The 25225-nt window shown below is 51.3% G+C and overlaps 7 protein-coding genes across 7 annotated transcripts; 4 read left to right on the forward strand and 3 right to left on the reverse strand.

Annotated features, from left to right (window-relative positions):
- Positions 1–2956: 2956 nt before the first annotated feature.
- Positions 2957–5075, forward strand: BO88DRAFT_335215 (chaperonin-containing T-complex subunit CCT7; the record flags this gene model as incomplete). The annotated part of the gene is made up of 6 exons (XM_025702834.1): positions 2957–3002; positions 3093–3259; positions 3369–3705; positions 3775–4147; positions 4215–4876; positions 4963–5075. 6 exons carry the CDS (start codon positions 2957–2959, stop codon positions 5073–5075), a joined length of 1698 nt encoding a protein of 565 aa, XP_025565247.1.
- A 1510-nt stretch (positions 5076–6585) lies between these two features.
- On the forward strand, positions 6586–7711 carry BO88DRAFT_423377 (caspase family protein; the record flags this gene model as incomplete). The annotated part of the gene is made up of 3 exons (XM_025708644.1): positions 6586–6598; positions 6639–7025; positions 7074–7711. The coding sequence occupies 3 exons, from the start codon at positions 6586–6588 to the stop codon at positions 7709–7711; spliced, it is 1038 nt and encodes a 345-aa protein (XP_025565248.1).
- Positions 7712–8097: 386 nt separating this feature from the next.
- BO88DRAFT_402808 (ribosome biogenesis TSR3 family protein) lies at positions 8098–9644 on the reverse strand. The gene is made up of 3 exons (XM_025706202.1): positions 9287–9644; positions 9070–9206; positions 8098–8992 (listed from the first exon to the last, which is right to left on the reverse strand). Exons 1-3 carry the CDS (start codon positions 9541–9543, stop codon positions 8235–8237), a joined length of 1152 nt encoding a protein of 383 aa, XP_025565249.1. The 5' UTR covers positions 9544–9644; the 3' UTR covers positions 8098–8234.
- Positions 9645–9751: 107 nt separating this feature from the next.
- BO88DRAFT_402809 (VHS domain protein) lies at positions 9752–12757 on the forward strand. Its single transcript, XM_025706203.1, has 8 exons — positions 9752–9992; positions 10096–10183; positions 10264–10339; positions 10432–10725; positions 10786–11058; positions 11119–11506; positions 11563–12107; positions 12195–12757. Exons 1-8 carry the CDS (start codon positions 9926–9928, stop codon positions 12393–12395), a joined length of 1932 nt encoding a protein of 643 aa, XP_025565250.1. The 5' UTR covers positions 9752–9925; the 3' UTR covers positions 12396–12757.
- A 2446-nt stretch (positions 12758–15203) lies between these two features.
- Positions 15204–17221, forward strand: BO88DRAFT_402811 (uncharacterized protein). The gene is made up of 2 exons (XM_025706204.1): positions 15204–15475; positions 15534–17221. Exons 1-2 carry the CDS (start codon positions 15408–15410, stop codon positions 16732–16734), a joined length of 1269 nt encoding a protein of 422 aa, XP_025565251.1. The 5' UTR covers positions 15204–15407; the 3' UTR covers positions 16735–17221.
- A 3368-nt stretch (positions 17222–20589) lies between these two features.
- On the reverse strand, positions 20590–22665 carry BO88DRAFT_230507 (uncharacterized protein). Its single transcript, XM_025702059.1, has 5 exons — positions 21997–22665; positions 21470–21939; positions 21305–21422; positions 21082–21260; positions 20590–21030 (listed from the first exon to the last, which is right to left on the reverse strand). The coding sequence occupies exons 1-5, from the start codon at positions 22375–22377 to the stop codon at positions 20652–20654; spliced, it is 1527 nt and encodes a 508-aa protein (XP_025565252.1). The 5' UTR covers positions 22378–22665; the 3' UTR covers positions 20590–20651.
- On the reverse strand, positions 22666–24426 carry BO88DRAFT_230564 (CBS domain-containing protein). The gene is made up of 3 exons (XM_025702060.1): positions 24216–24426; positions 23825–24166; positions 22666–23774 (listed from the first exon to the last, which is right to left on the reverse strand). Exons 2-3 carry the CDS (start codon positions 24091–24093, stop codon positions 22955–22957), a joined length of 1089 nt encoding a protein of 362 aa, XP_025565253.1. The 5' UTR covers positions 24094–24166; positions 24216–24426; the 3' UTR covers positions 22666–22954.
- Between the last annotated feature and the right edge of the window lie 799 nt (positions 24427–25225).

Raw genomic sequence — 25225 nt, forward strand, 5'->3', positions numbered from 1 at the left:
ACTGGGGAGGAGCTAGGCATAGACATATAAAGCTAAGCTGTGGGGTCTGGTCGCTCAGTAAGGGTATTCAAGACACAATTTGATTGATGATATTCGGACTGATTCGGATGAAGTCTGGTCGCTCGGCCAATAGCTTAAAAACGAGGATGTAGTAGAGAGGGGAAGAGCCCAAAGATGTGGGTGACGCTTCTACATCACCTGACCTGCATGATCTACATTCCTCGAAAAGCAACTCCAGTAATACTTTTATCTGCTGTAGTCGGTTTAGGTCATCCACCATGCCAGTTGTATTTGAAGCTGTGCAAGTTTATCTTTGAGATCCTCGCAACCGAGAGCCCTGGATGCGCCACAAGCGTCTGTTCTTTTGCCTCGCTTCTTGAAGGCATATAACTTTATTAGCCATAACAATTTACAAACCCAGGCAAGTGAGATGTGCATGAGCTATTACCTTGGGAAATTCAATGCTGAATACTGTATGTCTTTTTTCCTTGGCTATTATGGGATGTAAGTCCTCTCTGTTTCACCCTGTTCTTGGGTGTACTGGCACTGTCCTGTGGACCTGTCAAGAACGCATGAGCTTGCCGTGTAACATTCACAAACTCTATGTCATGGTAGACCTGCTTACGATCTACAAGCTATAGATACATTTCGTTGTGACCACTGGGAGGAGTCAATATCTGTCTTTTATATCTCTCGTCTTCGTTGAGGACTTCATGGGGTTTACTAGACACAAGTTCCTTGATCGATATTGGCGTCAGAAGGGCAATCGCACAAATGATCACCTACATTGGGATCTGTTTCCGATTTTGGGCCGCTCTCCCTTTACATCCGTCAATAAATTAATGCATGATTTACTTTTTGGGGACTCTTCTGAATTGTCACTCTGGTTACGGGTCGGTGACGTTTGTACGGAAAGCACCTCTCTTGAGGGACGTTCTACGCAGCTCACTAGTTAGTTGATATTTCGGATATGGTCAAACCTTGGACTATCTGGCCATATGCTGGGCAAACTATAGTCAGGAATCCTAATCAATAGATAAGCCCAGAAAAAGATCTCTCGGACAAATGCGAGTTGCCTAGCTGAAATCCTCGCGAGAAAAGAACGCATCAGTTGACTCGGGTCAAAGGAGACTAGAAGAGCACTACAAAACCAGGAGGCAGTCAGCATTACTAGGATGTGTTGGTATGGATCACGGACCTCGGGCTAGAAATCATAGCCATGGCCATGGATGTGGACGACACTCGCGCAGTGATTCTCCAGTGGCATTACTCCCCACAACATATTGAAAGCTTCTTAGGGTAAATCAGAATGCCCAAACAGATACAACTACGTCAATTTCAACTTGGAATTCCCATTATTCCATTCGACAGGTACGATCAGCATCAAGGCATCTGCAACTCGAGGTCTAGAACAGAGATGTCTCCCTATGTCGCGCAGAAATGCGTTTTACGTCGCATCCATTATCTTGATCTACTATACAACAAGCCCATGGATCTAGTTTTCCTGACGGAAATAATCAGAGTTCTGGGCTAAATTTCTCAAATTTCTCTGATTTCTCTTTCCAAGTCCTAACTATAGATGCGCCACTTTCCCCCAAACCTGTGCCATATCCACTCCCTCCCCTGTTTAGCGGTCGCAGCTACTGCTGAACATTTTGCGGCGCTTCTCGAGACACTGTCTCCTGTATATTATTGGCTTGGATAATTGGGTCGATCGGCAGGCTATTCCCAATTTATGGTCTAGACGATCGACTTCAGCTGTGGCCGCTTCAGCTGAGCCAGCCTAGGTAATCTCGGTTATGCATTACTTCTCTGTGCTCGGTCCGCGTACAATGCGTCTCTACTAAATCTCACACGAACTTGAAATGAAACACACGGCTGGATATTTACCCTATACCTGCTCATGTTTAGCTTCTATTTGCTGGTTAGGGGCGATTGAGGGGAATCTGCGCTAAGGATACACCACCCGTGTAGCCTTGAACATGGGGTAGAGAGACGGCAAAAACCACGTCCATTACCGCCGAATATGATCAGTCTAGCGGTTGCGACAGCCTGCATACAAACTGCCCTCAAGACGATTGTATCAAGATGTGAGCATCCGTAAGCGAGCTGGTGAGAGTTATACTAGTAACCAACGCGGTAGACGTAATGCTACTCGACCTTCCAGCGAGCATATGAGAGATTAATCAATGGCAATCGCGGGTTATCACTTAAATAGACTTGTTCACTATTGTTTGGATCAGTTAGGATCTCAGTAGCGAATACCACATATGAAATCCCATGCACTATAGAGTAAGTAGTACTACTACTATCATCAACATAGTACTACTCAAAAGTCCAACCCGACCACTCTGCTACATATCTGAGCGGCTACCTGGAAGCCATCATGATGGAATTGAATGACCATAGTAGCACTTTGAAGAGAGACTCTATAGTGTTCATAAGTCGAGTAAATAGTGTTATGCCAGCACCCCGGTCTAATGTCTCGAGAAAGTATTCTTGTCAAAGCTGTATTCGAATTATACAGGAATCTGGTGGGGTTCAAATGATGAGACCAGAGGAACGGTTCAGGGATGTGGTGGACGAAGTGGCCTCAGATGATGAGAACTTGACCTTATACAGCAAAAGAATATGAGCATAAAGCAAGACAATTATTTGCTAGGAATAGTACATTCGATATACGCACATTATAAGACTTTCTTAATGTCAAGGAAGTGGTTTTGAGGGGAAAAGCAGCAAATAGGGCTGCGGGGCGCGGCATGATTGGTCACCGCCTCCAGCACTGGAGAGTTTCGATCCCAAAGAAGCTCGGGGAAATTTTGGTCGAGCAGCGATATCGAACCCCCAACCAGCTAGGACACTCAGGGCCACGATCTCATCTTTCTATAGCCCCTTGTCCGTTGGCTCAGAAACTTCCTTTTTCTCCGCCCTCTTTCCCTGAAATAATCTCATCAAAATGGCCTTCGCTGGCCAAGCACCCACGATCATCGTGCTCAAGGAGGGTCCGTCAACCCGCCCGCATTTGCATTGGCATCTGTGTGTCATCGCTGAGAGATTTTGCTGACTCCGTTGATTGTTTTCTTTTGCTTCAGGCACCGATACCTCCCAGGGCAAGGGTCAGATCATCTCCAACATCAATGCCTGTGTTGCCGTGCAATCCACGATCAAGAGCACTCTCGGTCCTTATGGAGGGGACCTGTTGATGGTGGACGGCAACGGTAGACAGACTATCACCAACGATGGAGCTACTGTGATGAAGGTGCGTCTCGAAACAAACTCTCATATCTTTCCTTCGGAAGACTCCAGGCAATATTTATTCTTACTTTGTTCTACTTCGTGAGCTTACTTGTCCTTGTCTTCTGTTCTAGCTTCTCGATATCGTTCACCCCGCCGCCCGCATTCTCACGGACATTGCCCGCTCTCAAGATGCTGAGGTGGGCGACGGAACAACGTCGGTTGTCGTCCTCGCCGGTGAAATTCTGAAGGAAGTTCGCGAACTTGTCGAGCAGGGTGTCAGTTCACAGACCATCGTCAAGGGTCTACGGAGGGGAAGTGCGATGGCCGTCAACAAGATTAAGGAGATCGCTGTGGACGTGATCGAGTCTGCGGGAAGCGAGGAAAAGAAGGTTGAGACGCTCCGCCGTCTGGCCGGAACGGCGATGAACAGCAAGCTGATCAAGCGGAACTCGGACTTCTTCACCAAGAGTAAGGGGTTCCCCCCTATCCATGGGTGCTGTGTTGTTCGTGGGAACGAATGCTGACTAAATACCCTAGTGGTGGTGGATGCCGTGCTGTCGCTCGACCAGGACGACCTTAACGAGAAGCTGATCGGTGTGAAGCGGGTTACTGGTGGTGGTCTTCAGGAATCTTTGTTCGTCAACGGTGTCGCCTTCAAGAAGACCTTCTCGTACGCCGGTTTCGAGCAACAGCCCAAGTACTTCAAGGACCCCAAGATTGTCTGCCTGAACGTCGAGCTGGAGTTGAAGAGTGAGAAGGACAACGCCGAGGTGCGCGTCGAGCATGTGTCGGAGTACCAGGCCATCGTCGATGCCGAGTGGCAGATCATCTACAACAAGCTGGAGGCTATCTACAAGACCGGAGCCAAGGTTGTTCTCAGCAAGCTCCCCATCGGTGATTTGGCTACGCAGTATGTTCTCCCTTACTCTTTCCTGGCAATTGGTCTACCTGCTTACCTTGTTTCTCCTTGTCTACAGATACTTTGCGGATCGGGACATCTTCTGCGCTGGTCGCGTTGCGGCCGATGATATGGATCGGGTCTGCCAGGCGACCGGAGCGGCTACCCAGTCGACCTGCAGCGACATCCAGGAACGTCACCTGGGTACCTGCGGTATTTTCGAGGAGCGCCAGATCGGTGGTGAGCGTTACAACCTCTTCTCCGAGTGCCCCAAGGCCAAGACCTGCACCCTTGTGCTGCGTGGTGGAGCGGAGCAGTTCATCGCCGAGGTCGAGCGCAGTCTGCACGATGCCATCATGATTGTCAAGCGCGCTCTCCGCCACACGACCATTGTCGCGGGTGGTGGTGCCACCGAGATGGAACTGTCCAGCTTCATGCACGGCTTTGCGGACCGCAACGTGCCCCACAAGCAGCAGGCGGTCGTCAAGGCGTTCGCCAAGGCCCTGGAGGTGATCCCCCGCCAGCTGTGCGATAACGCAGGTTTCGATGCGACGGACATTCTGAACCGGTTGCGGGTGGAGCACCGCAAGGGCAACACCTGGGCTGGTGTCGACTTTGATCACGAGGGTGTTCGGGACAACATGGCGGCTTTCGTGTGGGAGCCCAGTCTGGTCAAGGTGAACGCCATTCAGGCGGCAGTGGAGGCTGCATGCTTGATCTTGAGTGTGGACGAGACGATCAGTGAGTACCCCAGTGATATAGTGTCATCCCCAAGCCCTATAGTATCCTTTAGGCTGACCGATGGTGATTTTCTTTTCCCCCTCCAGAGAACGAAGAGTCGGCCCAAGCTCAGGCCCCAACACGAGGCCTGCCGCCGGGTGCTGCCCAGCGGGCGCTTGGAGGAGGCCGCGGACGTGGCATGCCCCGACGCGGACGGTAAATGTCGGAAGACGAAGGATGGATTGGGATAGGTTGGAGGGAGGAAGAGAGGTACCACTGGTACAGTAAAGCAAATTTCGAATCTCCCATAACTATAAAGGGGAAAATTTGAGTTGTTTATAATTAGTGCCTGAGGTGTCTGTTTACTACCTACTTACGTATGGGAACTATTCATTCTTCGGTGTAGCTAGCAGGTTGTTGCACAGTCACGTGCAGCAAGCAGGAAACACGCAGGGATTGTGCATGATGGAAGATCTACTTTGTAGAGATTGGGATGATTGGGAATTTTCTGGATGAGTATTCTGGGCCCAAGGGGGTGGATAGGCAAGTCCGTGCTATTTAAGGTGTGGATCGGGGGGGGGAAGACATGGGGAATGCAGGAATTGGCTGGCTGTCTGAAATTGGGCATGTTCGTTTATTTGCTTATGGCAGAAAAGACTCCTTAGGGAAAAAGAGAGCAAAGAAGGGATTCGGGGAGACCGAGGCATGCTTTGTTTTTCTGCGCCGGAGGGACCGAGTGGAAGGAAGGATGGATGGACGTGCGTCGTGCAGGGAGACCATTAACATATTAATTTAATTAGTCGTGCCTTTCCTCGGGGAGTAAGAACCGCCCATCAGTTTTAGTTTTTAGTTTTAGTTTCCCAGTGATTTGGGTCTTTATTACTTAGTATCTAGTATTGCTATTTGTTTCTTCTGTATTGATTCTCCCCCTTCTTTCTCCCCGGTCCGGAACCCAATCGGCGCGATCCGCTCCACTGGCTTATGCTGCGAATCTGCCATCGGTTCCCCATCTGACTGACTGACTGACTGACGCCTGCGCCTTTTCTTGTTCCTCCTCCATCCTTCCCTTCCACCTTTCCCCCCCGTCCCTCGTTCACTCACCTCTTATTTGTCTGCTTCCTGCCGGCTTGCATTCCCATCCTCACATCAAACCTTTTTTCTGGTTTCACCTGATCTTTTTTCTCTTCCCCCCCCTCTTTCTTGTCAGATCATGTCCTACTATCCACCTTACTCGGGCCCGCCCGGGTACCCTCCGCAGCAATATTCCTATCCTCCTCCGCAGCAGAGCTATGGCTCCCCGCCCCAATATCAGCAACCGTGAGATCTCCTTGCTCGCTCCCCTCGTGAGATTTTGTTCTCCATAAACTCTCAGTCCCTCTTCAGAATTTCCATCACAAATACGAAATCGCTACTTCGAGACGTCGCGCTGACGTAGCTTTGGCAGACAGATGAATCCTCACCACTCACACCACCACTCGTCCTACGGGGGCGGTGGTTACCCCGGCCAGGCTTATCGTCAACAGCAGCCTCCCAGCAACCCTTACCCCTACAGCCAGCCCTCTCCTCAGCAGTACCAAGGATCGCAACCCCCTCAAAACGGATACAATGTATGTCTTGCATGATGCGTCGCTGTTCTGCATGTTGGTGGGTATGGGTGGAAGCTGACGTCGCTTGTCTAGGGTGGCTATCCTTCTGCCAGCCAAGGCCCGATGTATGGGGGCCGGCCAGGTATGTCACTGCGATGTCTTGTGCAAGCTTCTATCCCACCTGACGCCTCTATCAGGTATCGCCGATGTCTACCATAACTCCTACAACCAAGGCAACCACAGCGCCCCTCCGCCGCCGCCCAGCGAACCCGTCAGCTTCGGCCAAGGCGCGCCGCAGGGTTACAACTTCCAGTACTCGCGCTGCACGGGCAAGAGAAAGGCGTTGCTGATCGGTATCAACTACTTCAACCAGAAGGGCCAGCTGCGCGGATGTATCAACGATGTCAAGAACATGTCCACCTACCTAAACCAGAACTTTGGTTACGCTCGCGAAGACATGGTCCTCCTGACGGATGATCAACAAAACCCCATGAGTCAACCCACCAAGGCTAACATCCTTCGGGCTATGCACTGGCTCGTCAAGGATGCCCAGCCGAACGATTCGCTCTTCTTCCACTATTCTGGTATGCCGTTCTCATAACTCCGATTTGCTGGATTGGTTCTGACAATAGCAGGACACGGTGGACAGACGCCTGACCTTGACGGCGACGAAGACGACGGATACGACGAAGTTATCTACCCGGTCGATTTCCGGGCTGCCGGCCACATTGTTGACGATGAGATGCACCGAATCATGGTCAAACCGCTGCAGCCGGGTGTCCGACTGACGGCTATCTTCGACTCCTGCCACTCGGGTTCCGCACTCGACCTGCCCTACATCTACTCGACCCAGGGTATCCTCAAGGAACCCAACTTGGCCAAGGAGGCGGGCCAGGGCCTGCTGGGTGTGGTTTCGGCTTACGCGCGTGGCGACATGAGCGGCATGATGTCGACGGCCGTTGGGTTTTTCAAGAAGGCGACCAAGGGCGACGAGGCGTACGAGCGCACCATCCAGACCAAGACCAGTCCAGCCGACGTTATCATGTGGTCCGGCAGCAAGGACGACCAGACCAGTCAGGACGCCCAGATCGCCGGCCAGGCTACCGGCGCCATGTCCTGGGCCTTTATCAGCGCGCTTCGCAAGAACCCGCAGCAGAGTTACGTCCAGCTGCTGAACAGCATCCGAGACGAGTTGTCCACCAAGTATACGCAGAAGCCGCAGCTGAGCTGCAGCCATCCCTTGGGTAAGCAGTCGCCTGTCGCTTCGTGATTAGGAAGATGGAATTTTCTGACGGAATCATTTAGACGTGAATGTGCTCTATGTTATGTAAATAGTTGCTTTGTAATTTTGCGGGGTGCTTGCAGGGGGTAGTCATTTCTCTTCATTCGGAATAGGGCAAAAGGGTTTCAGTCAATTTATTGTTTTTTTTCTTTCCTTCACCCCCTTCTCGCTGAGCATGAGATGGTTATGATCGCCTTGAGTATGTCTGAGATGCCTCATTATGCTTTGCATGCATTGTATGTGACTGGGACGGGGACAGCAATGAACGGGACGGGGTTGGTTTTTCGCTGTTTATATTAAAGAAACGAGAAAAGAAAGACCGATAAATCTACATCAATCGATCAACAAACTACTTAATCCATCCATAGTAGTAAATCTCATCACGGTATCATTCATTATATTCATGCCTATTTAGTTATATGTACCCATGAGATGCATGCTCATATCATAACTTTTGTAACGTCCAAGTCCATTCCAATCCATTCCCAAAGAGTAAAAAAGATTCAATCCACTACCACCTCTTCGGCGCATCCACCACCGTCCTGGAAAACGACGCACTAAACGTCTCCTTCTCCTTCTTCTTCTGCGCCGCAATAATCCCCGTCCGATCCGTCACCGGCGTCGCATTGATTATACTATCAAACGCCTCATCCTCACTCCCCTCCGCAGACCCAGACTCAGCATCTGAATCCTCCAACGGCCTCGACTTCGATCCTTCCTCCTCCGGTCTCGCAATCTTCTCCGGCTGCGGCTTATCCGAAGCCGAGGGATTCTGAAACGACTTGGAATTCAGGATTTTAGCCCGAATAGCAGCCATTTGCTCTTCCTCTTCCGAGTCGTCGGATATCGCAAAGGGGTCTTTATCTTCTTCCTCTTCCTCTTCCTCCTCATCATTGTTATCCTTATCAGAGCCCGAACCCTCCTCATCATCCTCCTCGGAATCCGACTCGGCCCTCCGATTCGTATTCCCCACCGTCCAAATATCGTCTGCGCCGCCCGCGGCCCGACTCTCCTCGTATTCCCGCTCGATCTTGGCGAGCCATTCCTCCTCGGCGCGCTTGATTTCGTCTTCGTCGGCGCAGGCAGCGTACCGCTTGAGTAGTTTTCCGTTGATTTCGAGGAAGGCTTCGCCGTAGCGGAAAGGTTTGAGGACTTGGCGGGCCCAGTCTTCGTGACCGCAGATGCAGAAACAGGCGGCGAGGGCTTCGACGCAGTTTAGGCGCCAGGGTTTGCCGTAGTTGACTGTGTTGGCGGCGATGAGGTAGGGTACTATTTTCATTTCAGAATTGATGTGTTAGTATTATTGTTCGTGATGTCGGTATGGGTTGTCAAATCGGGGGTCTTACAGAGTCGTTCGCATTTCCCTCCGATTCGCGACCAGGGAACTTCCTTCACTCGCACCCAGGAACATTCTACTACTGCGGCGCCGAATTGTTCGAGGAGGTCTTTGTCGGCTGGAGAGATGATTTTCTTTGCGTTGGGACTGAATAGTGGTGATGTGGATGTTAGTTGTTGGGGTTTTGTTGGTGATTGTTGTATAGGGTGGGATGGGTGACAACGTACGAGACAATTACACCTGGGAATCGCTGACCGATCTGCAGCTCGCGCATCAGACCAAAGTTCATCAATCTCTTTCCTGAGCAGCGCTTGGGATCACAGTGACCCAGATCCCAGCAGGCGGCTTTGAAGGGAGGTCTGGAGGGGCGGTCGGCATCATCGGCGTCAGGGTCGGCGGGATCGCGGCGGGGAGGACGGGGGGGCCCCTTGGAGGAGAATTTCTTGCCTCCTCGAGCGAAGTTGTCTTTTTTATGGCGGACCATGGTGAGTATGTGTTGTTGTTATTGGTGTTTTGCGTGACCGTGGAGGTGATTGAAGAACTGCGGAAAATTATTGAAGAGGGGAAAGTTGAAGATGACGGCGGGCGCCACACGTGGAGTGGGAAAACGAACTAGCCAGCGGGAGTGAGTCGGGCAAGTAAACCAAGTCGGTTGGTTCCATTTCGAGCTACTAACTTAACTCATCCCCTCTCTATCTCTCTCACTCTCTCTTTCTATTGTCTCCGGTCCTTTCCCCTCACTCTCCGCCCTGAGTCGTCCTGTTCGACTGACTCCCTTTATTTCAATTGTGCTTGTTAATTTTCTCCCTCCCCTTTCTCCATCTTACACATAATCCACCGTCACCCTGGAGGCCGCTTCAGCACGCATGGCAGCGAGGGACCGTTTCGGTGCCTACGCTGAGCCGGGCTTAACACCGCTGCAACGGGCTGTTCGTACGTCACCCCTGTTGTTCTTGTCCCTCCCAAAAAGCAACACACACGCCAATACATTTTTGTTCTGATTTTTTGGTTGGCTAAATATTTACGACTGCTACAGGAAATGCCTGCGACTTGTCGCACTACGAACCCAACCTCGCCCTGAACCTTGAAGTGGCCGATCTGATCAACTCCAAGAAGGGCAATGCGTGAGTTGCTACTTAACTACTGTGTCGCGTCCACCGACCCGCGCCGTTCAACTAACCCACTCAACCCTCCACACTTCTAGACCTCGCGAAGCTGCCTTTGAAATCGTCCATCTAATCAACTCGCGGAATCAGAATGTGGCGTTACTAGCATTGGCGGTAGGCTTTTGTCCAGATATAATGAATGGAGCTTAGATGTGCCTGAATGCGGGGCTAACATTCCACCTCTGCGACTCTTGTCACCCTTTTAGCTTCTCGACATTTGCGTCAAAAATTGCGGTTACCCATTTCACCTCCAAATTAGCACTAAAGAGTTTCTGAATGAGCTCGTTCGTCGATTCCCCGAGCGCCCGCAGCTGCGGCCGACTCGGGTGCAACATCGCATCCTCGAGTCCATTGAGGAGTGGAGACAGACGATCTGCCAGACATCGCGCTACAAGGAGGATCTAGGTCATATTCGTGACATGCATCGGCTATTACTGTACAAAGGTTATGTGTTTCCGGAAATTCGCCATGAGGATGCGGCCGTCTTGAACCCGAGTGATGTGCGTGATCCCGCCCCCACTGGTTCTAGGGAGAGTTGCTGACTAGTGGTATTTGAATAGAATCTGCGGTCCGCGGAGGAGATGGAGGAGGAGGAGAAAGAGGCCCAATCGGCTAAATTGCAGGAGCTGATTCGTAGGGGTACGCCTGCGGATCTGCAGGAGGCTAATCGTCTGATGAAGGTCATGGCCGGGTACGACAACAGACACAAGACTGATTACCGGGCCAAGGCGGCGGAAGAGGTCGCCAAGGTGCAGCAGAAGGCGAAGATCTTGGAGGAAATGCTACAGAGTCACCAGCCTGGTGACCCGGTCGCGGAGGGTGATGTGTTTGAGGTAAGCTTGGGGTTGCGTGCTGTGTCTCGTTTGATTGTCAACTGACTGTCGGGTTGCTAGGAACTGGCTGGGGCGCTGCAGAGTGCCCATCCCAAGATCCAGAAGATGTGCGAGGAGGAGTCGGATGATCCGGAGGCGGTTCACAAGTTGCTCGAGATCAATGATAGCATACACCGGACCATCGAGCGGTACAAGCTCGTCAAGAAGGGCGACTGGGAAGCCGCCACACGGATCCCCAAGGGCACACTGGGCACGACAACAGGTGTATCGAAGAACGCGAACAACCAGTTGTCGCTTATCGACTTCGACCCGGAACCTCCTGCCAGTGCCAGTACCAACGGCAACGGTGCGCCGGCCGCGACCGGGGCCAGTTCATTGGAGAACGACTTGCTGGGGCTGTCAATCGATGAACCCGCTCCGGCTGTGGGTGGTATTTCGTTAGGACCATGTAGGAGACATCTGCTGCTGACATGAAAGAGTTGACATGGCTAATGCTCGTGCTAGCGATCACGACCACTGCTACACCGCCAGTACCGCAGGCTCCTGCTGGATTCAAGCCGAATTACGACATCTTGTCCTCGCTGGGCAGCTCTTCTCAACCGCCATCTCAGTCAGCCACTCCGGTGCCAAGTGCACGACCCCAGAGCATCGTCGCAACGCCCACTCCCCCACCGGCTGTCGACCCATTCGCTTCGCTGGTATCCGCTAGTCCCCGACATGCCAGTCCCCTCCCGTCTGGAGGATCTGCAGCCGGTCATGCAGCCGCTGGGGGGTCCCTGCTCGATCTGGCAGGAAGCGGACCGATGCAACCGGTTGGCAGCAGCGGCAAGGCGGCAGAGGAGGACGAATGGAACTTTGCATCGTCGCTGCCGGAGAGCAACACGCTACCGAGCACCAACCGGGTATCGGTATTGAATTCGGCACTCCGAATTGAATTTGTGGCGCGGCGACACCCCCAGCAGTCGCAGCAGATCCATGTGGTGGCCCTGTTTTCGAACGGCACGAGCCAGCCACTGAACGAACTACACTTCCAGGTGGCTGTGGAGAAGGTGAGTCGTAAAGTTCTGCCCGCTTCCCTTCGGACAGGGCACGAAAACCAACGGACAGAAGAGGAAGAAGCTAAACAATTCCCACAGGCATACACGTTGCAACTCCGCCCGCAGTCCGGGCGGGACATTGGACCGCTGCAGAACAATGGGGTGCAGCAGGAGATGCTTATCTCCGGGGTAGCGGGGGGCAAGGGCAACTCGATCAAGATGCGGTACCGAGTGTCATACCGGGTGGGCAGTGAGCACAAGGAGGAACAGGGGATGGTGCCGTCGTTGGGTATAGCCTGATTTGATAACTCTCCTTTACTTACACTTTTTGTCGGACAGGATTTAGTCTCCCTTCTTTGATCCCCTCTTCCCCCCACACCTCCTCTTTTCTCCTCTTCTCCACCATGTTTGATGAGAGGGGGGAGGGGATTGTTTGAAAGTGTGATTGATAGCTTTTTTCTCTTGCTAGCTAGCCCTGCATAGTTGCCTGCCGTTGTGTGTGGATGATTTAGTGTTTTCATTTTTCCCCCTTTATGCCGTGTATACCAACTCAAGCAAGTTTGACAGCCCGCCCCCAACCTACACCAACTCCTCCTCAGATAGGTAGTAAGTAGTATCATAGCTAGTAGTAGCTTCCTATGTCCAAATGAACTTAACCAACTGAACTAAATCAAGTAATCAAACAAAATACGACAAAAGACAAAAGACAAACCAATTGTCCCTGTATTGTCACAAAATTAAATCCAATCAATAATCCATTATCATCATCCCTCTATCCATCCATCCATCAATCTACATTGTATGCATGCACGTATCCAAGCAACACACCCATGTTTTCCTCCCCCTCGCCCGACCGGACTCACGGACCAAACGCCCCCCCAATCCCTCTAGAACCAGCCTAACTTCCCACCCACCACATGTGCTGCCCTCTAAACTAAGGACTACTAACCTAGGTACTGGGTTTTCTTCCTTCCCACCACCCTGGGTCCCTGTAAATTCCCCTCCCCTCTCTAGCCGCAGCCACACAACGACGAAAGCCAAGCCCTAACCAAGGGACAGGGATTGGACGAAGGAGGAACATGGCACTGGCAACAAACATCATATCCCGCGAGTCAGTCCACAAGTTCCCCGGGGTGTGGTACCATGTTCTGTGTAGGTACGTATGTGGGGTTGCGCCTCAATCCCTCTCCCTGTGTCTGTGTGTGTCTCTTGTGGCGAAAATACGGGGGCGAGGGACGGGGAGGCGAGGGGCGAGAGCCTAGCTATACTGTATGTATGTATGGGATGGGTGGATGGATAAGTGGATGGATGGCGGCAGAAGCCGATGCGGAAACTAGAACTAGAGCGGGAAGGGAAAAGGGGAAAGGATAGAGCCCGAGGGAAAGGGGATTTGAGAGAGGCTAGATGTGTGAAGGTCTAGGTATACAAGGCGATGCGTTGTGCTGGAAAGGGAAAGTAGACGAGCATGCCCGGAGCAGTCAGTACCTTAGTGTGTCCGAGGTTGTTGCTGGGCAAGTTGGTCTAAGGTCTAAGTACCTGGGTAAGGGGGTAAAGGGGGATTTACTAGATGGGCAGCTGGAAGGAGAGAGGGGGCGGGATTCGTTCCTGGGGTTTGGGTAGGTGGCGTGGCGGTGGCTACGGGGGTTTTAGTTTGGGTGGTGGTTGTTATCCAGAATTGATTCCGTGGGTTGAGGGGAGTGATTAGAACTGGTCTGTACGTTCTGTATGGAGGGATGGGAGGGTATACTTAGGGTAAGCTAGGAGGGGAGGCGATTAGATTATGAAGGTATTTTACTTTTCAGGTCAAAGTAAGTTTGTTGGTATGGGTGATAATGTCTATGTTTTTTTTTAAGCGAAGTGTCCAGGATCTTGGCGATGGTCTTGCTGCTCTGCTGTTAATCTAATCTAACTATACTCACTGGATTGCTGTTTGTTGTCTGTGGAGTGAAATAGGTTAATCCACACAGACAAGGTAGAGGAATTCCCAGATTAGGTATGCGTTAGGACGATGAATAAGAGATCCACATCCTTGTCTACTGTTGATCTCGCTGTTAATCGGTCTAATAATAATGTCCGTGTGTACGGGGAAAGATAGTAGAGAGATTGTGGCTTGGACTGAAGATCTGGCAGGTGGAGGCAGATGAGAAGATCAGCGGTGGAGAGAAGCAAGATTGAAATGGTTAGTGGTGGTGGTGGTGGTGGTGAAAGTTACGAGGCCGAACAAATCCCCGATGTTCCTACAGTAGCGCGTACGCTCGGATTACGGACGAAAACCCGCGCATCTGTCATACTACCCGATCCGGTAATGATAACCAGTTGTGGCCAATCACACGGTAAGATCGGACCTGGCCGATCTTTGCACTAGTTTAGGCTGTCCGGCTCGTACTACTTAGTACTAGTGTATCTAGTAAGATTTTCGTACGGTATAGGAGTTACTGGGAGGTACTTTCTCGCTGGGCATGATACTAACAAGATACCTGCTAGCGACTTCATGCCTGGCATCGGCAAGATCGATCGTGTTTCCCCATCACGAGGATCATCCTGGGCAACGATGTCTCCGCTTCGTATGTAGCTTCCCCCCCTCTCAAACTGCTATCTCCTCTCGATGTACCTTCTCCTCTCCTCTTCTCCTCATCTCGTCTTCTTGTTTTCTCGTCTACTTATCTTTATTCGGTTTTCTTTTCATCGACTAACATTGTCTGCTACTTCCTTCCTCAATTCCTCTGTTTTTCTGGAAAATGGTTCCGGTTCGCTCCTAGTCCTCCCCCTGCTAGTCACCCACTTCAGACTTCCGCTCTTCCATGGGATCTAGTCCCCTCCCACGTCTGAGTCCCGGCTCTGCAAGAACCTTGCGCTGTCGCTCGTTCCATGGTTTCATCGTAGCCTGACTTTTGGTCGGCCCTTGTTTCGGCGACCCAGACTTGCCCCAGCAGTGGATGTCTCGTCTAGACTCGGCCTTTGGCTGGCTGAGCTGTTGTGACCTGACAGCTAAACTTCGCTGCTTGAACCACTCCCGGTGTCAACTTTACTGACGCTCTGCTCACTGTTGGATGCCCCTCCTTGGCTGCCGTTATTTCAACAGCTGCCATTTTATTTAACTTCAACCCCCCGTCTTTTTCTGTCCCCCCTTCTACTATTGTTTTCTTGTGTACAAGGCGTGGTGAAACATCTTCCTCTTTCCTCAACATACTACTGCCGATCTTGCAGTCATCTGCTCAGTCTCACTGCTTACGCACGCCGCGCCACACATCACACCATACTGTTCAACTGCCACACTGCTTTCCCCGTCACTATCCGCTACACTCACTCACGATGGGCTCTCCCGCCATCGATGTGGATGTTTGTCCCAATCCCCGCACAAAGGAGGAGAACCAGGAACGGTAGGCTATCTATTTGGCCACGATTTCTCTGCCTGCAAGCCCGCTGACGAGAAAACAGTGCCTTCATAGCCGCCTCCCGTCGTAAAGACCGCAGCTTAGATGCTCGCGTGGAATCGGCCAACCGGGCCTCCAGCCTGCACAAGCAGCGGACCGGCAAGGCTCTCCTCATCAGTCGGGAAATTGTTGAACGAGAGGCCATGTACGAAGAGGTTGATGACCGCTACCAAGAGAAAATTAACCGTATGCTGCACGCTCAGTCGATGCAGCTGCAAACCGAGTTCAACCGCAATCTCATGGCGGCTTTCGCCAACCGTCCTAGTGCTCTGCACCAGCGTCGGGCCAGCTCCCACCTCAACCTGTGGGTGTCTCTCAACGGCATCCGCAAGATGAGTCTGGACTTGTCTGGGCTTCGTGCCTCCGTCTCCGACGGTATGAACACCGGGCCAATGACTAGCCCGTTGGCACCACACCAGGGTAGCTATGTGCTTTCCCCCACATACGACGGAAATTCCCAGTCGCCGTCGTATCCCAGCGTCGTCCCCGCGTCGTCGGGCCAACTACCATCCTACCTCACCCAGACCGCGGGCGGACCCACCTGGCCGGCGCAGCTCAACGGGCCGCAGCCCATGCGATCGCCTTGGACAGGAGGGTTCGTGTCGCCGGTGCAGCAGGTCCCGGCCACTACGATGGGCGAAATGGGCGCCATGCCGGTTCGTCAGTTCCGGGACCGCATGGGTTCGGCGCCGGTCATTCCCGTTCATGCGATGCCTTCCCCCTTGCTTGCAACTCCCGCGGCGTCTAGCAATGGCAGTGCTACGGTGCCTCCCACAACAACAACGTCCTCATCCTCATCAGCGTCGGCCGGTCCTCGACCGGCCCACCCGATGTACCAGCACACTCGAGTCCGGTCGGAGCCTGGCCAAGCTCTGCGGACGCAAAGCTTGGCCAACCTGTCTCAGCTCAATTCTCCACCAGGCATGCCGATGGATTCCACAGAGCCAGTGCCGACACCAGACTTGTGTCCGACGCCCAGCACACCACAGTCCCCCACATCGACGGGGCAGGACCCGGGTCTTTGGGGGCTAGACCTGAACAAGGACGAGGGGGTGATGGCATACGCACAGGAGCACCATATGGATCCTGACTATGAAGATTTCAGCCAATTCGCATTTGGGCTGGGCAGTGGTCCCCAACTACCGGAATCAGAAACGGCGTTTGATGAATTTTTTACCATGGAGGATTTTCCCGTTAGTGCATGAGTACCCTATACGTTGAGTGATTCCTTAGCTCTACACTATGTTTTAGTATTGATTTTTTTTTCTTTTTTTTTGTTCGTCTGTTTATTATTGTTACTACTACTACTACTACTTCCTTTGGGCGGGGACTTGCTGGCTTGGTTGGTGTCGTGTGTACGAGGGGAGACAATACCCGGGAGAGCGGCGTTGACCAGGTGATCCATAGCGAATGCTATACCTTTGCTTAACTTGACATTATCTTGGGTTGGTAGAAATTCAGCCATCTTCGTAACTTCACCCTCCTCCAAACCCCAACAAACAAGCTTCAGGGCCAGTAAAGTGGATCTCACCGTCCTGAGCTATCTAGCTAGACCGGGTGAAGCTCCCCAAGCTCCAGGGAACCTGGTGGGTGGAGAATTTGGAGATGAGGTTACATTTCCGCAAACAGCGAACACGAATGCATCGATTTTCTTCAACATAGACCAAGAAGGACCCGTTCGACCACCTGGACCTTATTATTATAAGTTTAGTGGAAATGAAAGAAATTTTCTTCAGTTCAAAAAATCCCGCGGCATTATTTTTTCTTAGCGGGATGATGATGATGCATCATAATGGCTTAATAGTTATAATACGAGTTACACAAAGAAAACCCTCCCTACTAAGAGCTTAGATGAATGAAGAATAAATGGATTATGAGGACATAGGGTGATCATAGTGTGTATTATCTGATGCGGGTGATAGTAATAGTGATATTAACTTGAGGGAATATGAGGAAAAATGAATTAAATTAATTAGATTAGTATCAGCTGAGCTGGAATGTAGTGAGTGAGTTACTTACGAAGCCAGTCTATCATAGTTACTAGTAATAAAGGATTTAATAAATAATAAGGAAGGATTGGAGGGGAGTTTACTCTCCAGATAGATAGATTGGTTCCTAGTTAGGTAGTACTAAGTGATAGGTAGGTAGGTAGACACAGCCGTTTTAGCCGATACTAGCCATCCACTCATATCCCCTTTTCCCAGCCGGGATTCCCGTCTTATTTTCTCTCTTTTATTTTTCGTTTTGGTTTTTGTCATGGTGGGTGTCGACATGCTGACATCTGGGGGGAGGAAGTTGGGGGCCTGGGCTGGGGGCCAGCTCTGAGGGAAGTTGGTAAGGGTGATGGGAGATGTACGGTTTAGTGTTGAGTTTATTTTTCCATTTATTGTGATGGTGATTCTATTGATTCTATTTGGTCGGTCTGTTTGGTATGGGATCTACATTAGAGCTTAGTGTACTAGATGAGGTTGGATGAGATTATAGTGTAAGGCATTTTTATCACTCAGGTAGTTGTAGTTACACTCCTTGTATAGTAAATAAAGAGGAGGAAGTAATCCTTTCGCTACTTTCAAGTAGAAATAATTGCTGATAAAGTTCTTCCCTTCTTCTATGCCCAAGTATCTCTGCACAAGCAGTGTATAGAAATCCGCCTCCGCCACCACATACACCCTCCCTCCCAAGTAAAGAGAAAGAGAGAGAGCTTGTGTGGGTCTCCCAATCCCTACCCCTCTTTTCTTCCCTAAACCTATCTATACTCTAGAGAGTAAAGGTACGTACGTACGTCAGTCAAATATAGCCCTTGATCGACCAAAACTAACCCAACAGAACAGCCTCGATCACGAGAATATTAAATTAAGTTGTTAGTTAGTTTAACGTTATTAGTGTGGAAACATCATGTGGGTAAGAACGGGAAAGTGATCTGCATTACTAGTTTTTTGCAGAAATGCAAGTCATTTTCTCATTCACTCACACACAACAATTTGCACTTAATAACTTAAGAGAGAAGATTATTAATTGATTTGTGGGTTTTCCTCTATTTTAAGTGTGGATACTTACGGAGTTCCGCTTGGTCTGTGCTACGTACTTAGAAGTTGGTTAACGCACTAGTTCTGATTAGGAAAAGCCGGGAGGCGATGATTTGAACCTTGATTAGTTAGTACTTTTTGACTTTTCAATACTTTTTGAACTGTAGGGAGGAATCGGGTTAGGGCGGGTGTAACTTAACTTACTTGGGTGGGTGATAGGTGCTGGGTAGGTTCAGGTTCGGATGGTTGGGTTCCTTGGATCTTTCTCTTTCTCTCTTTTTCTCTCTCTCTGCTGCTGCTGCTGTTGCTTTTGGGGCTGTTGGTTGGTGATGTGGGAGGTACGGTACTGGGTAGAATTCGGTCTGTCCCTCTGTTTTGTATCTGTGAGTTCAGCAAGTGAAGAAGAGTTTATTTGCAGGTTGAGTTCAAGGAGTAGATGCTTTCAGAATACACATTTCCTTCTTGTGAGTATACTCTATACTTCCTGTCTTTACCTTCACTCACACTCACACTCAATCCATCTACAGAACTTGGAGCAGAACCCACTTAAAACCTGTCCTACTACTAGTTACTACATACCACACTCCCTCACTACTACCACCATAAACCCACATAGAGACACCCCCTATACTACCAAAGCAAGCAATCATCTCCTCTCTCGTAAATACACTCCCACCCAAAAACCCACACCCAATATGGAAGTATTTTCCGTCTCGGCTAACACCACCCATCACCCATTCCCACTTTAGCAATATCCTGGAGGTGGGATGGAAACCAGCTACCCGACTTAGATGAAATAGGGATTGGGAATGGGCCTGTTAAGACCCAGGCTATTCACTAACTAAACAGAGTAACTGGGTTCATCTGTGCTTGCTTGCTTGCTACTACTGTTGTTGTGGGGGGCTGGTCTGGCTACAGAGACATCCGGCCGATCTCCCATTTTACAGTGGAGTTCAGAAAACTGAGAGTCTAGAACTTGGGAGCTCCGTCCGGATAGTTGATAGCCCGAAAGAGGAGGGGTCGTTGGAGGAGGGCTGGAGCTGGTGTGGAGTTGGGGGTGTGGGTGGGTTGATCACGATGGCTTGCTCCAGAGATTAAGAAGGATTGGATTTGGATTTGTGTAACGTGTTCTGGGTAGCTTGATTGCTTGTTTGCTTACATCAGGGTTGTGAGTAGCTAACTACTACTAGCTACTTAGTTAGCTAGCCAGGTAGATAGAAGAGAAGAAGAAGAGGTGAGATGAAAATACTACGATACTTCCTGTCCCTGCCAAGTGCCAAGTACATTTCACACATGGTAGATAATACTCACTACTAAGGTACTACCTACACAATAATACTAATAACCAAGCGTAAGAACCCAACCAAGTCTACCCTAACCCTCACACAATCCGGAAATACTCACATCCCATACCAGTACTAACCTCCAATCTAACCCTCTCCTCCAGCTCAATCTAGACCAACCCACGCTTTCCCATCCAGGTATAACACCCTCTCATTGGCCCTTTTTTCCACCCAACTTAACGAACGGATCGCCTCCGTCCGCATTTCCATAGTAGTAGTACCTTGGGCCCTTCCTCCCAATCCCCCAAGTTAGTAGGGGGAACGAGCGAGCGGGTCTCGGGGATGGCCGGGGCCCGCTTTTCACCTAGTAGTGATAACTTAGTGAGTAGTCTCTGCTGTTCATAACTGATTCAAGTATCTATGGATCGGGCGTTCTGTATCCACCTGCTGGTTGCTCAGTCGCTGTATTTAGTATACTGTCACTGTGTCACTGGTCAATGGGGTTTGCTGCTAGTGGGGCGAGGGTGTGGGGGTGGTGCTTGTATCGAGGATACGATGTAGATTACTGTATTGTATGTAAGGGAGTGTATTGCGTAATGGTGGGTGGGTGTAGGGCCGAGATTCATCTCCCCCCCATGTTTTGTATGTCAGGTTTGCTCCATATTTGGGGGGATTTCCGATGGAGTTGAATCAGGTATTGGGATTGGATTGATATGTACTTGGGTGTCGATCTAGGTACAGAATTGGACATAGTAAATACTAGAAAAGGAAAAAAGAGGTAAAAAAAAAATAATAAGGGAAAAAAAGAACGGGCTATACAATTCGCCCGCTGAACAGTTCCCGACCTATCTCGCCGCTACGTCGCACCCCCACGCTCGAACTGCTGCTGCGTCGTCGTCGGCTACGGCTCTCGGCTGGGTCCGCCGGACTGAGTCCGCTCGCCCGCGCGTGCAGGTTCAGGATGTCCGTTAGACTCACAACCCCGACTAGCCGCCCCGAAAGCCGTGCCCCGGGTAGCGCCGAGGCCGGGATCGACGGCGCGCTGAGGTATGCCGCTGGCGCCGCATTGCCGTTATTGACGGCTGGTGAAGGGGGTGGACTCGAGTTTGTGACCAGTGGGATATGCACGGATGAGTGCGATGGTGTAGGAGGTCCTGATGAGGATGGCGATAGCGGATCGGTCACCCAGAGGCTGGCGGTTTGTTAGTAGTTGCCATTTTGTATGTGCTAGATCTAGACTTACCGATGGGACCGGGTGGCGACCACCTTGGCGACGGTGTGCGCTAGTGTCGACCCTGGGTTCACGTGAAAGACCGGGAACGAGTCTTTGCCCTCTTCCAAGCCGCGATTCGACAGAATCACGGAAATGAAATGCGTGCATGTATTGCGGAGTAGTGGAAGCGATGATGAGCGCGTGAGGAGCTGTCTGGTCAGCGGTGCTCATCTAGCGTCATAGTCCTGCATACCTTGACATCTGTCGTGGAGATGTTGCCCACGACGTTGGAGTGGTTGTCCACCACTGCGATAGACGAGATGCCCTCCTCATTCATGATCTGCAGCGCCTCAACGAGCGGCCGGTCACCACTACACAGCATTAGCTAAATCACTTCAAAACCATTCGAGGAACGCACTTGATTGAAATCACATCTCGCGACCCGATCCGCAGGTCATGCAGCGACTGCGGATACAGCTGGTCGATCACAGGAAAGCTGCGGCCATTCTCCCACAGGAACTTGACCAGTCGGAATTGACTAAAAATGCCCACAACCTCATTGTCGTCCCGCTCGCTGACCACTACCACGCGATGCACCCCGCCGCCGAACGTCTGTACAGCGGTCATGACACTGGCCGATGCCGGCAACGTCGTCAGCGGTTCTTTGCGACCGAGATCCTTGACATCTCGCAGCGGAATCGGAATGCCTTCTTTCGCTTTGCGGGCGAGTTCTTCGTACGACGCAAGGAGCTCCTCATTCGGCTGTGTTAGTCCCGCCGCTAGCAGGAGATATGCGTTCAGATCGGCGTAGTCGAAGGTGCCCACGGCCGACTTGTGCTGGGGTGATTCCCGGATCAGCAGCACCGGCGCCCCGGTGTCAATCAAGATCTAATAGAGTCAGCCCGCGACTCGGAATTACTATCTGGATCCAGCAGCAGCGCCCACATTCGTCGCTTCTTCAATTCCCGTGTCTATATCGACGAACTTCAGGTCGTCTGGACTGACCAGCTCCCCGATGGAGATCTCCCGCCAGTCTCGGCCGACAAACGCGGGGTTGGCATTGTTCGGGGCCGGCGGATTGTCGATGAGACTCTGAATGGCGGCCTGGGTCAAGGAGGGCTGTCGGCGTGCCCGCGGCGACCCCGGGGTCGCACGGAGAGTATCGCTGATGCTCTGACGGTGCTGATGATTCGGAGCGTGCGAGGAGAGGCGGAGTGACCGAACGCTGGCGGATGGAGTGCGAGAATCCGTGCTAGATCTGGGAGATGCAACGTTTGATCCACTGGAATTGCTGTCTGCAACCGTATCCATCGGTCGGTCCGTCATGGTGGACGGAAATGGGAGGGAGGGGAGGAGCTTAGGTAAGGTGGGATGAGGGGTGTAGTTGGCGTGCAGGAAGTTCTCCGGATAGGAGTAGCTGTACAAAAGTACGTGAGACCTGATCTGGGGAGGTGATGCTCCCAATTCGAGACAAACAACAGCATCAAAAGTGGCAGTGCAGGCTGCAAAGAAAGGAGAAGCGAGTCTGGATGGGAGGCGAAGACGAAAGGAGAGTCACTCATTCGAAGCCCCCAAAAAGGCGGGGATACGGCGGCTCCCCTTAATCGTCCAATCACAAGCCCCCGCTTGTCATCCCGGCGTCATCCAGCTCCAGTCTGGACATCTCCTAGTCTCCTTTATATCCACCCAATCGTTCTACACATAATGTACTTTGTATCGAGTCAACCAGGCCTGTCTGCTCCTTACTGATCTACAGCTATGCAGGTACCTTTGCAGCACCCACACTGTGGCGGTCCCCCGGCCGAGATATGGCCGACCGCCCTGAGACTGTCAGCAGTGACATCATCCAGTTAGCATTAACTATGGATATAGTCCCCACTTGATGGTCTGACACTTTTGACAATCAAGTCAAGTCTCCCAGCAGTCCTTCCCAGCCTATCTTGCGGTATTTATCTGGCCTTTGCTTTTTCATCTGGGGATAGCCTCGTGGCCTTTTCCGGTCTGACTCTTGCTCGTGCTTGTAAGCCTTGCTGCAGTCGCGGTAGAAGCAGAATAGCTCTTTCCTCATTGGCGTTTCGCGTTTGGTTTTGCTAGGGTTGATTTCGAAGTTCAAGACGGGAGCAGCGTCTAGGCCAGTCGGCTTTTTTGCCTCGCTCTTGATAACTGATAAATACTGATCGTAGAGAGTCCCGTCTCGTTCTGTATCGGGATCTACTAGCCATCCATCAACCTGAAAATCAACCTTAGACGCCCTTGTGAGATCCCCGCAGTCCACCGCGAGAACAATCTCCAGCGACGGAAAGTCTCGCAGGTATTGGAAGATCTGCACCGAGAGGTCACATTGACGAGACAAGACCAAGACCCGGAGATGTGCAAATGCCTCAGAACTCTGCTGTAACTCGTTCCACGACCGGATGATGCGATTGCTGAGCGTGACCCCAGACGATTCGCTGTTATGCCAGGTCTGCGGTGGCGATGATATTTCCAAAGCTACCAAGTTCCGGATTCTAGCTATCTCCACGAGATCAGGAACCCTGGCGATTGATGGGTCCAAACTTAGCACCGCCCGCCAACTCAAAGTATCGCTATTCACCTCCTTCCAGTATTCGGGCATGCCCATCTCCACGCTCCTGACACTATAGGAGCGGTAACGGCTGACTTCTCGGAATTGCTCGGGGTAGGCCGTGGCAAAGAGCTTCCAGCTGTGTAGAGTTCTTCTCTTGCTACGGCAAAAGTTAGGCCAGATTTGTTCTCATATTCTCGATTATCCTACCTCTTGCCAAGGCAATCCCAGAGGTAGCTAGCAATATGCCAGGGTACGTAAGCAAACATTTCAGGCCGTAGTCTCCTCTGGTCAGACAACAGGCATTTCATGGCGGAGTGCTGTAATGAGGGCGCCCCGACTCGGCTGCTCTCCTCCCATCTTTCTGGCAAGAACGGAGACTCGTGAACCCAAAAAGACCCATTAGGGTACTTGGAAGGGTGAAAGGCCATCTCTCTATAGGCCTGGCCGGTTCGCCGGTCGATAGTAACGCCGGCCATTTCTGTGACAGCCCGCCGGGCTTTGGATATGGGCTAGCAATGCGTTACTCAGTTGCGGCACCTAATTTCCTTTCTTTTGTTACGTAAGAATGTGTTGCACGATAGTCGAATAATTCGTTTACACGAGTGTTTGTTGCTGAAGCGGGTGATATCGATGTGATGGGAGTAGGAGTGAATGTTTCACCGCAGACGCAATTCAAGTGATACAGCCACGTGATCTGAGACAAGCACAAATATAACGGCCTGATGCGAAGTCCGGAGAATTTTGTAGAATCGTGAAATAAAGCCGGTTGACACGGTCCGTGTTTTCAGCTAGGATCTGAGATGTGCTCGCGACTCTGTTTTTGATGGCCTGTCATGTGACGGGCCGGTAAATAAGTACTGAAGGGTCCCAGTTTCCTAATAGGGAAGCCCCACCGATCGAGTACGTACCTAGTAGTTCGTTCTTTCCTTCTTGGTCTTTTGATCTACTTTTCGTCTTTAGTTCTCTTCACTTTCTTCATTCGCCTCTGTCTCTTTGTCTTCGACTTCTCTTTTATCTCGTCTGTCAGAAGCCTCAGTCACAGAAAACTATAAGGCTGTCATTACAGTTTTACCATGACCAACTCAGAATGCCGCGTGATGATCCGACTGACTGGATTTCCGATGGCCAACCACCATGCAACTAGCACAGCCCTCATACTAACATAAATCCATCTCCGCTCAAATGATTCATCGCAGTAATATCATTACAAAACTGAGCCCAAGGCACCTCTCGGCATTCTCACTGCAGCAAGTTACGCGCTCAGCAACGGTCTCAATGCGCACGTTCAGGGATTTGCCCGCCCGGTTCCTGCGCTCCCTGCAGATGACTGTCCCATACCCGCGCCCCGGGGGCCTGGTCAGCCGCTGCGCCTCGATATCCCATAGGTCACAAGTCAATCGAGGCTGACGCGGGCGCCAGGCAGCGAGCCCTCTCATGCATGTATCTCTCCGTCTGCATATCTTCGTCGATCCTATACCCCACAGGGACACAGCCTTATGGCCCTGTTCCCCTGACTCCTCAAAATAGGAAATGACTCAGGCCAAGCTGCCTGAGCCCGTATAGATGCCACTGCCCTGCGACTTGGGATCAATATGATGCAGTCCCGCA

This window comes from Aspergillus vadensis (genome assembly GCF_003184925.1).
Source record: "Aspergillus vadensis CBS 113365 unplaced genomic scaffold BO88scaffold_5, whole genome shotgun sequence".
In the NCBI taxonomy this organism is placed as follows: domain Eukaryota; kingdom Fungi; phylum Ascomycota; class Eurotiomycetes; order Eurotiales; family Aspergillaceae; genus Aspergillus; species Aspergillus vadensis.